Source organism: Pteropus vampyrus, unplaced genomic scaffold (assembly GCF_000151845.1).
Source record: "Pteropus vampyrus isolate Shadow unplaced genomic scaffold, Pvam_2.0 Scaffold461, whole genome shotgun sequence".
In the NCBI taxonomy this organism is placed as follows: domain Eukaryota; kingdom Metazoa; phylum Chordata; class Mammalia; order Chiroptera; family Pteropodidae; genus Pteropus; species Pteropus vampyrus.
The window spans coordinates 2,264,567-2,280,747 of record NW_011889242.1 but is presented as its reverse complement, the minus strand read 5'-3'; the positions used below and the strand labels follow the sequence as shown (position 1 = coordinate 2,280,747).

The 16,181-nt window shown below is 45.2% G+C and overlaps 1 protein-coding gene across 8 annotated transcripts in view; it reads right to left on the bottom strand.

The window, feature by feature from the left end:
- Window positions 1-354: 354 nt before the first annotated feature.
- The window catches only part of KANSL3 (KAT8 regulatory NSL complex subunit 3), a 44,473-nt gene continuing 28,646 nt past the window's right edge, over window positions 355-16,181 (bottom strand). For 4 of the 8 annotated variants that reach the window (XM_023524348.1, XM_023524352.1, XM_023524349.1 and 1 more), the window contains 2 exons: window positions 9,512-9,657; window positions 355-403 (listed from right to left, as the gene is read on the bottom strand). In XM_023524348.1, coding sequence (XP_023380116.1) covers window positions 370-403; window positions 9,512-9,657 — 180 coding nt within the window. In that variant the 3' untranslated portion in view covers window positions 355-369. The other 4 variants (XM_011381995.2, XM_011381996.2, XM_023524350.1 and 1 more) reach the window with 3 other exon arrangements.

Sequence of the window (16,181 nt, the reverse complement as noted above, 5' to 3'; positions counted from 1 at the left end):
GGTGGGGAGGAAGATCAAAGCTGCAGACAACTGATCGAGTTGTCTGCAGCTTTGGGCTCAGTGTAAAAGTGTGCAATTGATTGGCAATGTCTGCCAAGGCCCAGGGCAGGCAGGGGTACGTTCACCTGCCAGGGTCGCTATCTACATGATGACTAGCTGGTGACCACCTAAGAGGCTAACTCAATTCCTCACCCCACTGCTACCTTTCAGCCAGGTCCTGTGCAGAGCCGTCTGCTTTTCCTCCCACATGAGCAGGGCCTGGGCAGGGGGTCGGGTGGGCATCACTTGCCTGTGAGCTGCTGAGTCAATGCCTGGGTAGTAATCAGGAAGGCAGCTTCTTGGGAGAAATCCAGGTAGGCTCCCCATTCCTCACCCATCGCAAAAAAAGTCTTTCCACCATGGGCTGTGTGGACAGGGGTAATTGTGACCAACATTAGGAGTGGAGTTGGAGTGAAACAACTGCAGTGTCATTTGTAGGGTAACCACTGTGCTTTTGCGATGGGGTCCGTGGCCTTGGGTATGGAGAAAATCAGTACTTGGTAAATTAAAACAGTCATTCCAAATCCCCTTGTCCTTGCTAGCTGAATTTCAACTGAGTCTACAGCACCACCTAGGACTAACGGGACATGAGTGGTGGAAGCATCATGACAGTCCTGCTCCCCACTTCCCCAGCCTCCTGGCAGCTAGGAGCCATGACTTGGCTCTGGCCACTGACATCTGTCATGGACAGACTTGTCCCACCCCCCATTCCAGTGTTGAAGCTCTAACCCCCACTGTGACTGTTTGGAGATGGGGCCTTTAAGGAAGCAAGTAGGGTTAAGCGAGGCCATGGGGTATGGCCCTAACCAAATAAAACTGGTGTCCTTATAAGGGACATCCGTTGCCCTTTTGAAGAAAGGGGGTCATGAGAGCAGGCTTCCAAGTAACTTGTAAACGTATTTATGACACATGGGCTGTAGAATGGTGTCCCAGTCTGCCTGCAGCTGAGTCCAGCCTCAGTGCCAAGAGCACACCACTGTAACCCAGCCCCAAGACTACCACCCTAAGACATGGCGCTCCTGTTCCCCGAAGGGTGAGTCAGGATCTCAAGGATTGAAACTGAATCAGTAACAATTCTGGCCTGGCTTTGTGTGACTTTGCATCGACCTCATTATCAACATCTTGACATGTGCCCCTTCACACAGATACCCGAGCCATAGTCGTAATGATCGAATGCTGCTTTTGATTGCTGACACTACTGGGGTTGCAACAGAGAGCCCACGGCCATCCCCAGAGTGGTGCAGCCTGACCTGGTCCCTGTCATGGAGCTGGCTCAGGGTCGCAGCCATGCTCCAGGAAGGCCCCGTGTGTCTTGGGTATCCCAAGTCTTCCTTGGAGTCTAAAGAATCCCAGTAGCTTCCCCATGAACCCAGATGCAATGCCTGCTACCTGCCACTTGAACACCATCCGTCACCCAGATGTCCTTTGTGGTGAACATCCAGGGACCTCAGCCGTAGGTCCCAGACAGTAGCCACAGCAGTGGTGTCGGGCTGAGCCTTGCCCCTGTCAAGTCAATGATGACTGAGAGGACTTGCTAGGCCTTGTGCTGAGCTGGGCCGCCTACTAGCCCTCCACGGCCAGCACAAGGGTACTGACCTTCGGGGGGCCGGGATCTCTACTCCATCACTTTTGCCAGGGAACACCCCTGAGGGCAAGGAGCTCGCAGTGCCCTGACCTTCCATCTCACAGGTAAGTGAAGGACTCTGTCTAGGCAGGAAGTCGGGCCTCTGGTTTGAGGAAGACTTGCCAGGTAGTGAATTGTAATCACTCCAGAATTTCCAGGAAATACAGCTTTGAGTTCAGCTCTATTCAAGCACTAGGTCCAAGAGGGGGGTCTGGCTTGTCTACTCTAGGAGAAACTTCACTGTCATTTGCATGCAAACAATGCCTGGAGTTTACAAGGCAGTCCTTGCCGGCTTCTTTGCCCCATTGTTGGGCCTTGTCCAGTCTGTGCCAGAACAGGAAGTAAGGGGAAGTCAGATCAGACACCGGAATTTGGAGTAAGTCAGAGAGAGGAAGAGGAAGAGAGAAGAGAGGGAGGGAAAGATGGATAGATAGATATGTGTCCGCCCCAGGAGAGCAGGCTTCTATGGACCTGCGGGGGAGGGGAGGTAACGATGAACACCAAGTGCTGTGGGGCTCTGTCACCAATGGCCTTCTACCACCTTTCTAAGCCGTTTGGGCCCCTTCGTGTTGCCCTCTCCTACATTATGAACCATCTTCCCAAGGTACAAGCTAGGAAAAAAATCATACTCCCAAGCTCTCTTGCTACCACCAATTGGACATGACACATAGATTAGTGAGGAAGCCCTGGGAGGCAGTGACCAATGGATGTGATGACTTCTAGAGGTCACATTCCTGTTGGTGAAAGACAACGAGCTTCTGTTTGCTACTCCTTTGTGTTCTCTGAGCTCAAAGCAATTAAGAAGTCATACCCATGGGAAGTGAACAGCCCACCGATACGAAGTGTTCAAAACTGCGAGTTTTGTTCTTCTCTGTGTACTCTTCACACATGGATGAAATTTAAAAATTGAAGCTATAAGACCTGTTTGTATGTTTCTGTGCTTGAGTGTGTAGTATAATCAAATTAGGTTAGATTACAGACGTCTTAAAGGACCTCTATTTCAACTGAGAATTACTTTAGAGAAAAGATTTTCTATAAATTGAATATTCCTAAAATCACTGTGAATTAAGGAAATTGAACCACTAATGCTTTCAATGTGGCAAAAAGGCATTCTTATACAAGCTCATCCAACTGTTTTACGAATTCAGTATCACATAATTTACAGAACTCTTTTGCAAATGAGACTAATTTAATAGTTTTAACAGAAACAGCTATGTCTTTTCTGCACTATCAGTGTTAAGTATAGTACAAGCTTACATTTTACCTATTTGGGTACATGCTCTTCCTAAACCCACACAGGTTTACTGATCGAGTAAGTTAGCATCACTTCATTTAGTTTAAGAGTATGGAAAATTTATATTTAACCAAAGTAAATCATTATTCTGACAAATATTATTTTAACACTAGTTATATTTTGCAGTATGTCAACTGGAAGGCAGTTTCCAAGACCTTTAGGTAACTTAAAATCTTAGACTGATTCTAAATTGAGTTAAATAATTGATAATCATTCAATTCCTAAATCATTTTCAATAAAATATTGAAACATTAGTTAAAAGCATAATCTTAGGTTTATTTTGCCTCTTTAAATGGTACTGAAGGCCATATATATGTGTGTATACATATAGATGTATAATATATATAGATGTATAATATATATATATATATATATATGTAAACATTTTCATTTTTGCCTCCTTGGGAAGTTATACTGTAAGGAATGTATATGGCCATAGAAAGTTGTGAGTTTGCAGAAAGGAATTTTGAGTGGTCAAAGCTGGCTAAGATTTGATGGGTTTATTTACAAGATTTCCAACAAGAGCTTTAGTATTAAATACTATACTGATACCAAATAAGAATTTGTTAAAATGGCAATATTTTCTTGGGTTATTTGTCTTCTCCTAATAAGAAATTGTTAAAGGTTTTTCTTTACCTTCTGACTTATCTGTCTGGAGGGCAAAGATTCTGTGTCTTACCAGAATGATTTCCCACACTTTATGTTGACTTTATCACGTCCTTGAAAGTTACCAAGACAGTAAATGTTAAAAGTTCTAATCACAGGAGAAAAAAAACTTGTAACTTTTTGTGGTGATAGATGTTAACTCACTGTGGTGATCATTTTGCAGTCTACACAAATATCAAATCATTATGTTGTATGATTGAAATACAATGTTATATGTCAATAATATCTTAATTTTAAAAAGGAAAAATAATAAAAACTTTGGAAAGAAAACCAAGAAATGAAAACACAGCATACCAAATCCTACAAACCCAGCAATTCCATCCCACCAAAACATACGGTATATGCAGTCACTGAAAGATGTGCAGAGCAGCATTATTTAGTGACCCCACACTGGGAGCCAGACATCACATGGTGATGTATTCGTACAGTGAAACACTATAAAACACTAAGAATGACCAAGTGAAACCAACATGGATGACCCACATGTGATGTTGAAAAAAGCCAGACATACACAAAAAAGTACACGATTACATCATTGTAAAGTTTCAAAACAGGCAAAACTAATCTCTAGTGGTGGAAGTCAGGGAAGAGGTTATATGGAGTAGGAGGAGACAATGTGATAGTGTTTCTGTGTTGTCTAGAAAAAAACATTGTACTGTACACTTATGCGCTTTTCTGCATGTACATTGTATTTCAGTAAAAAAGTTCACATTTTAAAAAGTGCCATGTGTAGAATCCCCATGTTGTCAGAAAGTTGTTTTAGGGTTTCCTATGCTAGAGCGGGCTCGACAGGAGGTAAAGACTTTCGTCTCTGTCCCCTATACGCAGCATCCTAGCCCGGGAAACAGCCAACACTCCCTGAGAGCCCCCAGCTTACTGCTAAGAACCAGAAAAAGAATGAGCCCTTCCAGATGTTATGGTCCTTCCCAGCCCTCTGTCATCAGCTGTGTGGCCCTAGCAAACTCCCTTCCCCTCTCTAAGACCCAGGCCCCTCCTCTGGGAATTGAGGGAGGGGCCAGAGACCAGAGATCCTCAAAGCTCACCTAAGGCACTTATGAAAATGAGGATCCCATGGCCTGACCCCAGACCTGAGTCATAAACTGAGGGTGGGATTTGGTCATATTTTAAAACCCAAAATAATTCAGTGAGGTGGGTGTGTGGGAAACAGGGCAAGCACCATCTCCCAAGGTCCCTCCCAGCTGTTATTCACCTGGCCTTTTGCCCCGGTGGTTCCTGGGCCCAAGGTCCTGGGTCACAAAGATTAGGACAAAACAGCCCCCATCAGACACCTGCCTATTCTTTAATCCATTTACTTTTACTATAATCACTATCACAGGACTTAGTCTATATTCTCTGTTTAGGGTATTTCTTTTTTCTAATTTTGCAATAGATTTAGCAAGTTTTGCTGGTTTAAAAGGTTTACATTCTATTTTTGTTCTGAGTGTGGTTATCATTGCTTTAAATTCCATTCTTATGCTCATATACTCATACTGGTTTCTTAGTATTTTTCCACAATAGGACAAGTTTCAGCATATTTTAACTTTTCTTTTTAGCCCTTGCATCTGTCCTGGCCCCAAACACATTACTTTGAATTTTAGTTCTAGATAGAGATAGATTATATTTTGTGCCTCACTTCCTATACAGTTCTTGCTACTATGTCTGGATTTCTTTCTAAATACTTCTTTCAGTGAGTCTTGAGTGGCAGCCTTTTGAAGCCTGTACACTTGGGGACATTTTTATCAGGGCCTCATGTTCAAATTCTATGCTCACTCCTTTTAATACATAAAAAGCACTAATGAATAACTTCTTGAATCTGAGTCTCATTTTGAGATGTCTCATGTCAGTCTAAGGCTGGGTCGAACTCTGCAATGGGTCTGCATTTTCCCCATGGACACCTTTAGGATTTTGTGTCTTTGACTATAATATGTCCAGTCCACATGTGTGTTTTCCTTATTGCTCCCTTTTGAGACTCTGTGGCATATTTTTTTTATTTTATAATTTTTTAAAATTACAGTTGACATTCAGTATTCTATTTGTTTCAGGTATACAGCACAGGGGTTAGACTTATTCTCTTAATTCCTAAAAATTCTCTTTTATTTCCTTAGTTTTATTTTCTCTCTTCAAGACTCTTGTATTCTCCATATTTCTTGGCTTCTCTTGCTGCCCTCTGGTAGCGTTCCTAGCGTAACCTTCCAACTCACTAATTCATTCTTCAGCTATATCCCTTTTTCTTTTCATCCCATCATTACCTTGTTTTAATTATATATGTTCCCTAACTGGTATTCCATCTAGTTCTTTTTTGGTGTTTCTTTATTGTTGTTTCATCTTACAATTTCTAACCTTACCTCCTTTTATATAGTCATCATGTATGAACTTCTTGGTTCATCTCTTCCAAAGACTCTGCTTCAAAGGCATGTGCTATCCAGTGTGATGCCTTTTTATGAGGTGATTGTCTCTTCAAACGTCAGTTATTCGGGGGTTGGTGTTCAAGAAGGCCAAGTGGAAACCAAAACTTTCGATCCAATGAGTTATGGTAATGAAGCCTTTAACCTCCATCCCCGCTGTGTCGCTGGAGACAACAAGCTCAGCCTGGACATCCATCTCTACCCAGAGGTAATATGCATGGGTGGCATCAGCAAAGGCCTAGTGGGGTCAGAACCCTCACACCGCCCAGGAATAACCAGGACGTGGAGCCCCTGCCGTGTAAACTGAGGCAGTGTGAGGAAGAACAGCGAGGCAGCCCTTCCCATTCTGGCCAGGTTGGCATCGGCAGAGGTCCAGAGAGAGCTGGAACTCCCACCCCACCCACGGGCCCTGTGGAGCTGTAATTAAATACCAACGTTCATGTCCCTGGAGTCTGGGGGAGTGGAAAGGGAGGGTGGAGCTGAAGAAATAATGGCTGAAAATTCCCCAGATTTGGCAAAAAGGCATAAGCCTGCAAATTCAAGAAGCTGAGTAAACCCAGACAAGCCCAAAGAAAACAGTGCCGAGACAAGTCTGAGGACCCAAGACAGACAAAAATATTGAAAGCACAAAGAGAGAAACAGCACCTCATCTATAGAACAAAGAAATTGAATGATAGTGAATTTCTCATCAGAAACCAAGGAAGCAGTGTAATATTTTCAAGTGCTGAAAGACTAGTCAACTCAGGATTATATACCTCCAGTGAAACTATTCTTCAGTAATAAAGGAGAAACCAAGACATACAGATTAAGGAAAAGTGAAAACATCTGTTGCCAGCTAATCTTCTCTAAAAGAATGGCTGAAGGAAGCTCTCTAAACAGAAAGGGAGTGATCAAAGTAGGAACCCCGGAACATGAAGGAAGAAAAAACACTGTAAAATAAAAGTATGGATAAATACAATAGATTTTCCTTCTCCTCTTGAGTTTTCTAAATTATGTTTGAAACGAAACATATAACTCTGTCTGACATGGTTCTCAACAGATACAGACAATAACTTTAGAAATGGCAGAGAATAAAGAGATATAAAGGGAAGGTAAACTTCTCACTTCAAACTGGTAAATGTGGACACCAGCAGACTATGGTAAGTTTTCTGTATACATAATGTGACATCTAGAGCAACCACTAAAAGCTATATGAGGAGATACACTCAAAAATACTACAGATAAATCAAAATGGCATTTAAAACAATGTTCAAGTAACCCACTTGAAAGCAAGAAAAAGAAACGCAAAAACAAAAAACAAACAGAAAACACTAAAACGCCTGACTTAAGCCCTAATACATCTATAATTACATTAAATGGAGGTGTTCTAAAAACACCAATTAAAAGCTAGAGACAGACCTCGGCACTGACATCAGAATGTCAGATAAAGTAAACTTCAGGGCCAAGAAAATTACCAGATACGAAGAGACATCACATCATGACAAAAGGGTCAACCCCCAGAAAGACATAGGCATCCTGAATGTGTATGCCCCAGATGACAGAACTGCAAAATATGGGCAACAAAATCAGAGAACTCAAAGGGAACACGGACGATCCCACAATTACTGTCGACAACTGGTTAATTGTTGGAAATTTCGACACCACTCTGTCAACAACTGGTAGAAAGACTCCACAGAAAATCTGCAAGCACATAAAAACCTGACACCACCATCAACCAAAAGAATTTTATTAACATTTACAACACACTCCACCCAACAGAACACATACTCTTCTCAAGTGCCTACAGAACATTTATCGAGATAGCGCACCATATCTAGGACCACATGCGAACCTTGACACGTTAAAAAAAACATGAGGTATCACTACTCACCTACTAGAATCACTAACTAAATAATAAAATTTTATTATTAAGTAAATAAGAGACAGTGTCAATGACTGGTAAGGATGCAGAGAAACCAGATTTCTCCTAGACTATGGGTGGGAATAAAATGGAACAGCTATTGTGGAAGACAGTTTGGAGGTTTCTAAAAGAACCAATAATCACAGTCCTGGGCATTTATCAGAGACAAGTGAAAACTGATGTTCACGCAAACCCTGCTTGCAAATGCTAGGAGCAGCTTTATGTCACTGCTGCAACCGAGAACAGGCGAGGTGCCCCACAGCAGGCGGACAGTGATAGCTCTGGTCCATCCACAACACGGAACACTCGCTCGGCAGCAAGAGGCAATGAACAACCAACACATAACAACTTGGAAGGACATCCAGCACACTATGCTGAGCGCGAAAAGGCCACTCTCCAGAGGTTATAGACCATAGGGTTCCATTCGTCTATCATTCTGTGCAGAGATGCTACAGGTTAGGCTGGCGGGGTAGGGCGCGTGGCTGTGAAGGGGAAGTGAGAGGGAGAGCTCTGGTAGTGAGCAGTTCTACATCCCGATGCAGGTACAGGGATAATAGAACTACACACACTGTACTAACATCATTTCATAGTTCTGATACTGTACTGAGATGTAAGCGCTGGGGAACACGGGACAAAGGGCACACAGGACCTCTCTGTATTATCACTGCAGGTTACACACACACACATGCACACCTCTAAATAGCCCAACGGGTAGTTTTAAATCCCTCTATCTTCTTGGACAGGTAATAATGTGAACCACATAACTCCAGCCCCTGGATACTGCCACCAGGCTGCTGGGAGATGCTCAGAACTAACCGTGAGTGGGACCGAGGCTATCAAGTTCACTGCTTTCACAATTTGAAAGGAAAGACAGACCGGCAATCCACGAAGGGCCCCAAAGCTGAAAAGCCCCGTGACAACAGGGTGAAAACTGGTTCCTGGCAAGTCCATCAGTCAGGGTCCCCTGCGAGCCTGCCTGCTGTGAGAAGAGAGGCCCTTTACGAGCTCATTTGGGTGGCGAATGGTTCCTAACATGTAGGCTTTAGAAAGGGAGCTAAGAACGTAACAAAGGTTTTTGTGCATCATAACCGCTATGGCCCTGTCCCTATACTCCCCAAATTCAAAACAGCCATCACCTGAACAGTCAAGTCCTCCTCTCTCACTTCCTGACTCCCTGAGCCAGTGAGGCCAGAGTTGGGAGGAAGCACGAGAAGGCATCAGGTCTCCACTGCAGATGGTAACAAGTGAGTCCACCAAGCAGCCTATCACACTGGCTCCAACCCACAGGGGGTCCAATGCCAAGTGTCAGGGCCTGGGCTTTAAGGATAGGAGGGACAATCCTCTTGAATACAAACTCACAAATGATCTGAAGGTTGGAATTCATTCATTCACCTCAAAATCTTTATCGAAGAGGGGTAGGCGTAGGATGTGCAAGGGGATTTCAGCTTCTCAGTACCCAGGGCAAAGGACCCCATCTGCTGACTCAGGCAGATGAGGGCCCCACCGTGGCACAGCAGTCGCTTGAGGCCTGGTGAAAGTAAACTGAAAAGGATGATATGAAGGCCAGGCCACCCTCTCCTCACCTCCTGGGCTGATCTCCACTTCCGGTCTCCCATCTCAGAGCCCCTGCACAAAGCAGACTAGTAGAGCAGACACTGGCATCAGGCAGCCTGGGTTCTAGTCCTGCTTCTGCCACTTCTTGCTGTGTGCCCTCTGCCAGTTTCCTCGCCTGTAAAAAGGGAATTACAAGACCTACCTCACGGCACCAGGCATCAGTGAGACGATCAGACGCATTACTACATCTTAGCTTTTGTTTTCTGGGCCACTTCACTGGGTGGTTACCACAAAACACACAGAGTCAACTGAGAACAAGCTAGAACAATGTGAAGCTGCTTTTATTTTCTAACCGTTTTTGCTAACGTAAGAACAGAACCATCACAGCAGCCCAGCCTGTGACCCAACCAGTGTGGGGCCAAGGACAGCAGAGGTCTTCCCTTATCTCAAAGCGGAAGGACCTTTTCCAGGGCATTAACATGCATCTGTCATCTAAGAATTTAACTAAGGCTTCTCGATCCTTCTGCATCTCCAGCCAGTAGTAGCCCCATCTGAGGTCACAGACTGCACGGATGCTGACGGGTAGAGGAAGCTTCCTTTTACATTCTAAGAAGAATGGGTGGAGAAGACGTGTGGTGCTGGGGGACACAAATCTATGAACTGCAAAGACTCCTCAGCCCGTCCCTCTAAGGTGAAGCAGCAGCTGTGTTTTCACAACTCCCCTGCTCCAGTTCTGGCATCCTTCAGGGTATACAGCGCAAGCCTCAGGAAGTCTCCACGGGAAGCGCCCAGGTTTACACAACCACAGGGTACACAGGGCCAGCATCTTTCAGGAGCAGCCCCTCTAGGCTGCCTTGGTGGCACTCTTGAGTTGTGACAGCTCTTCAAGACCCTCTGTCTGTCCTAAGTGATCCCTAGAAACTTCATCTGGTCTCATACAATCTGCTGTTCTCGGGTGCTGTCTTTTTCTTACCAGTCTTGTAACCTGTAAAGTTATCAGTCCCCTGACCCATGGATGCCTGTTTCAGAGTTCATAGCTTCCTAAAACTTATTAAATGCCACCTGAATTTCAGAAAGCGGTTACCTACCAGCTAATGCAAGAACACAGGCTAATGCTATATGAGTCACCACTGAGACTAGCTCTGTAGGAGGCAGGGATGGAGGATATGGTGCAAGATGCCCTCTCCGCTATCACATACATATCCCCCTTTTGTCTGAGACTCCTGCACACTGCACATTCCTCCTGGCTGCCAGACTGCAGGTGGCTATATGCTGCCCATGGGTCAGGACCGGGGCCACAGTTCCAGCCGTGGCATGCTGTGGGCCCGCCCCACCTATAGATACTGAACAGAGTCCCACCTGGGTGGCCCAACTTACCATCGTGATTGGGGGATGGAAGAGAAGGGAAGGGAAGGGAAGGGAGCCTGCTCCTGATAGTGGGTTCTAAGCTGAGCCTAAAAATACCTTGCACACAAGTCTCGTGAGGGGAGAAGGTGAGACTCTGAGCCACTTTTAGCAATCACTCCTCCAGGAACTGCCAGCTCCCAAGCCCGGCAGGCACCAGAGTCCCACACAGTGGCATCAATGCCAATGAACTTCCCACTTCTACACAAGAAGACAAGTCACAGGAAGCAGAAACAGAACATGGAGGCACTGCCTCTGTCATCTTGATGCCCCTGCTTCCCAGGACAGTCCCTCGAAGCACTGCAGACAGAGATTTCAGGGCCTGAGGTTTCTTCTCTGACTTGGCAAATTCTTCTCACCTCCAGCTGAATCACCATTCCTTAGGGACCAGATGAAAAAGCGTCAAACCCAAATGGTTTTCACCATAAGACTTGGTGGCGCCTCCTTGAAGCCAGTTCATTTGCTTTGCTGTCCCATTGCTCTTCGTTAGCCTTTCTGGACTCGCAGGCTTTCTGCGTACAGGAACTGCCCTTGGCACGAGGAAAACTGGAGAGGCTGGCTTCTACCTCCTGCTGCTCCCCACATGTACAGTGGCCAAAGGAACTAAGAGTAAACAGCCCAGTTCTCTGCCCTCTTGTAGGCTTGAAATTAGGATTTCCCATCTCAGCAGTTTATCCAAGTAGTTCCTAGAAGGGAGCTGCATGCTCCCCTGGCTGCTGGGGAAGGCAACAGCAGTGTCCCCAACCAGCCCTTTTGGTACTGACCAGCCAGCCAGTGGGCCAGCATGAGCTCGGTCCTCAGCTAAGGGCTCTCTGTCCAAGCCCCCGCAGCCCTGGGCGATGTGGATGTCTCCCAACCTGGCACAGGGGCGGCACAGACTTCCAGAAAGAGCTCCTTTATGAAGTGCAGTGGGCGGTCCAGCACCGCTACTTGGAATAAGTCACAGAGCATGCTGGGGGAGAAGTGCCTTTGGTCCGTGCACGGCCAGATCTGCTGAGGAGCCTGGGGGTCTGGGAACCAGACCTGTAGAGGCCAGGCAACGATGCTTCGCCTGCTGCACCATGTCACTTGGCCTAGCAGCTTCCCAAGACCCAGAGGCCCAGCCCCGAACAGTTGACGGAGAGGTGAAAATGACTGTTTTAAGAGGTCTTCAGACCAGTGGACAGCTCAGCAGGACAGCACTTGTGCCTGGTGCTCCCTGTGCACAGCCATCACCACCCTGGTGCAGGAGGATGGTCGCACACGTCTTCAGGGGGCTGGAGGCAGGCGCTGTGCGGGAAGGTAGTGTGCAAGGGTCAGAACTTTGCCAGGCCAACACACCCAGACCCTCCGACCTCTCATCCCACCCCTGCGAATTTATGCCAAACTAATTCTCAACAGGGAAAAGCTGGGTGCACTAGGACATGTGTTCTAGTGGCCAAGTGGCTCAGAGAACACGAACACTGCAGCAGAGTCCCCTACCACTTTCTAGGCAGTTACTTATGCTCTGAGCCTCTTTTTCCTCACCTGTGAGCCACAAGGGACAGCACCTACGCACCAAGTAGTCATGAGGTTAAATGAGACAATCCACACCAAGCACCAGAGCATAACACCTGCTCACCCAGAGTGAGGACTTACATCACGCACAAGGGCAGGAAAGGATGCAGGGAAGCAGAGGAGAATGTCAGGGGGGCAGAGTTGAAGGGAGGTTCCCATACTTGTTCCAGCGATACTGCTTTTTCAGTCTGTCTACTCTTTAAGTGTGGAGGACGGCCTGAATTGTTGAGCCCTGTGGCTCAGGGGGAAGGAAGCAGGGGAGAGAGCTGGACTTTTTTCATGAGGTTCCTCCGATTCCCTGGATTTCACCTTTGTAAAACTCCGGAGGTCTCTAAGAATGCAGCAGAGAGGGGAAGACGGAGGGCCTGTCCACCAAAGCTAGAAAGGGTACAGTGCCCCTGTGTGCTGACCTTGTCCCAGGCAGGCTGCAAAGATGCTAACCCTCCTAGGCAGGAGCACACCTGACAATGACCTGTCTCCTGGAGGTGGCCGCAAGGCCGCAGTGTGACCAGAGAGGAGAAAGACCTGGGGATCACAGGCAAGGACTCATTCTCAAGATGCTGACACAGGCACGGCAGCCTCCACCCCCCTTCTCAGCTGTAAGAAACACGTAACAGTCCAGCTCCCTGAAGGAAACAGTAAATATCCACCAGTGCCAGAAATGAAACAGATAAGTGCTTTCACAAATCTCAGAAGCTGGTGTTTACAAACATTTTTCTTTCTATCCATAAATATTGCAATATGTAATCCCAAAATTAAAGGGGATTTTTTCCAAATTTAAACACTAGAACTAAAATAAAAAGTTTAACAATTCCTTAATATTAAAAATTATCCAGTCAGTGTTCAGATTTCTAATCATCTCATAAATGTCATAAATGGGTGGTTTGTTTCTCAACCTTTAAACATTCATTTTCCCAAAGCCTGAGGCGATTCCAAGACAGCCCCTACTAATTCCACCACAGTAATCACCGCCTCACCAGACTAGCTGACAGAACCAAAGCCCAGAGTGGCTGAGGAATCTACCTGGGATCACACAGTTCGCCGAAGACGAGGCCTGACAGCCTGGGGCTCTCCCTGGTGTTATACTTTCTGGCAGTCTGAGCGCATACACACACAGGTAAGTGCCAGAAGCTAAGCTTCTAAGTCAGCATGTCTAACAAAACCACCTTTGTCTGCAAGGAAAGAAGTACCACCAGAATCCTCCCACGAATTATACCCACTTTACAGAGATAAAGACCAAGCTCTAGAGTCCATGCCGTCAAGTAGAAATCACATCTTGACCTCACTCCTGCTCTTCCACTCAGCCCCAAATGAGGACACTCAGTGACCTCTGCTCTTCCTACCAACCAGCCCATGTACCTTGTCCCCTGCAGCGAGCTGACGGACCACCTAACGGGAGGGTGCCGCCTGGTGCAGACCTGATTCTAGGTATGCGTCACCATGCTGTCAGCAAGGGTTAGGGCCGCCTGAAAACAGGCCTGGTGGTGCACAGGTCATTTCCAGCAAGCCACCAGAAGCTGATCATTTCTGTGCTATATGAATGTTATGGAATATGAGAAAAAATAAAATACTTCCCACTGCATTCTTTTAGGTTAGAATTACTCCCTTTGCACAACGGGACAAAGAGAGCACACCCACAAAAAAGCGGGGGCGGACGGGAAGAAAACCACAGGCCAACCTCACTGATATACACAGAGGCCAAAATTCTAAGTAAAATAAAAATACGCGTGCTTTTCCTCTGAAGCACTGGGCTTCTTTCTTTTTTTGTTGTTTTGTTCTCTTTTTATAGTGTCTTCTTTCCTATGTGTGCACAATAAAAATAAATCTAGGCACGTGCAAAAAAAGAACAGGACATACTAAATCTGAAATTTAGACAGCTCAATACTAGGAAACAGTAAAGTAATTCATCATTTTAACTGATTACAAGGAAATGTTTATGCTGATTCATCTCATCCATTTCCAAAAGGGCAACAAAAAAAAGGGCAACAAAAATTCAAAACCCACTATTTATCAAGAGACAAGAAAAGAATAAAGAGGATATTAGCAAACTAGAAACACAGTGGGTACTTCCTTAACTTGAGGGCCTGCATTATCAAACAATTATATAAAGCCTATGTAGCAGCAGACAGGTCAAGGGCACAGAAATCTAGAATGAGAACCGATGTCAAATGAATGAACTCATAGACAGTTAGGATCCCTTCCTCACTTAGCTTATAAAAATAAGGTCCAAGTGTACTGAAAAACTAAAGGTAAAAAAAACAAACAAAAGCCTTATAAGAAAACAGTTTTAATACAGGATGATGTAAAGTCCTGGAGACAGCCTGTGGTGATGGTGGCACAACAATGCCAATGTACTGATACCACTGAACTGTAAACCAAAAAAAAGGTAAAACGGTAATTGTGTGTATATATATTTCACCACAATTAGAAAACTAAAACATAAAAAAAGAAAATGCAAAAAGGTTATTATACTCTTGCAACGGGAAGATCTTTCTGAAAACAAAAAACCTTGGAACCATAAAAGGAAAAGATCTAAAGATTTTACTGTATAAAACTTTTTAATGAAATAATCCATGTAAAAGTATTTACACTTTGTCTGATAGAGTTTGCCTTCAATAAATGTGTTTCCTATTAAAAAAATATCTTTTTAATGCCTGTATGGCAAAAGAGCCAGAAACCAAAGGTAAAAGACAAGCACTTAACACTTTGATAACAAGAAAAAACTAAACAAAGGCAAGCAACTGACTGGAAGAAAACACATGCAATTTGTACAGCAGGTAAAGGAATAACACCTGAATATATACAGCTGCTATAAAACAAACACAGAATACTATGGGCAATTCATAAAAGACATACAACCTCGTAAGTAATCAGGAAAACGCACATTAAAGCAGTTTTACTTTTTATCCATCAAATTAATAAAATTAAAATACTCATCTCCACAACTGACGCCGTAGGAGAATAGCTGTTCTCATTAACGCTGTGGCCTAAACTGGGAACAAGCAAGTCCTTCTGAAGGACAACCAGGCAGCAGCTTGCCAGACGGTGAGTACACGTACCCTTGGCTTACTGGTTTCCAACCTGCAGCAATTTCCCAGGGTGCACAGATCATGAGAGGGGTGTTCACTGTACCATTATGCATAGAATCAAAAAACAAAACACAATCCAACTCTGTACAGGAGGTGGTGACACTCGTTTTCCCACACCTGCCCCATGAATTCAGGCAGCCACAGGTGAGACACCTACGGTCTCTGCAATCAATAGGAGAACACGTCACGATGTTCAGTAAACAAAGCCTAGTTATACAAGTCTGTCCATATTCTGTGATCTCATTTTTGTCAAAAAATATAAACAAAAAAATACTTTGTACAGAAAGAAGTATCTAGAAGGATGGATACCAAACTACTGACACCATCTCTGGAGCGGTGTCATGGGAAACTTTTACTTTCTAAATTGTATTATTCCTGTAATGTCTGGATTACTAAAAATAAGAATGATCAGCTTCATAATTGAGAAACGAGTAAAGAAATGGGAACAACCCCACCGCTGTGCAGAACAGTGGGGAGGGGTGGCTATGAGCCCTGTGAGTGCAGAAGTGCCCTCTGCAGATGAGCCTCTAGCCCAGTCAGGAAGCCCCTGCACACAGGGTGCCATGGCAGGGCAGGGTGGAGATGCAGGGACCAGGGCCTCCAGCCAACAGGCTGTGTAACACCTCCTCACACCGCACAGGAGGCCCTGACAAAACAGTGGGAGCCAAAG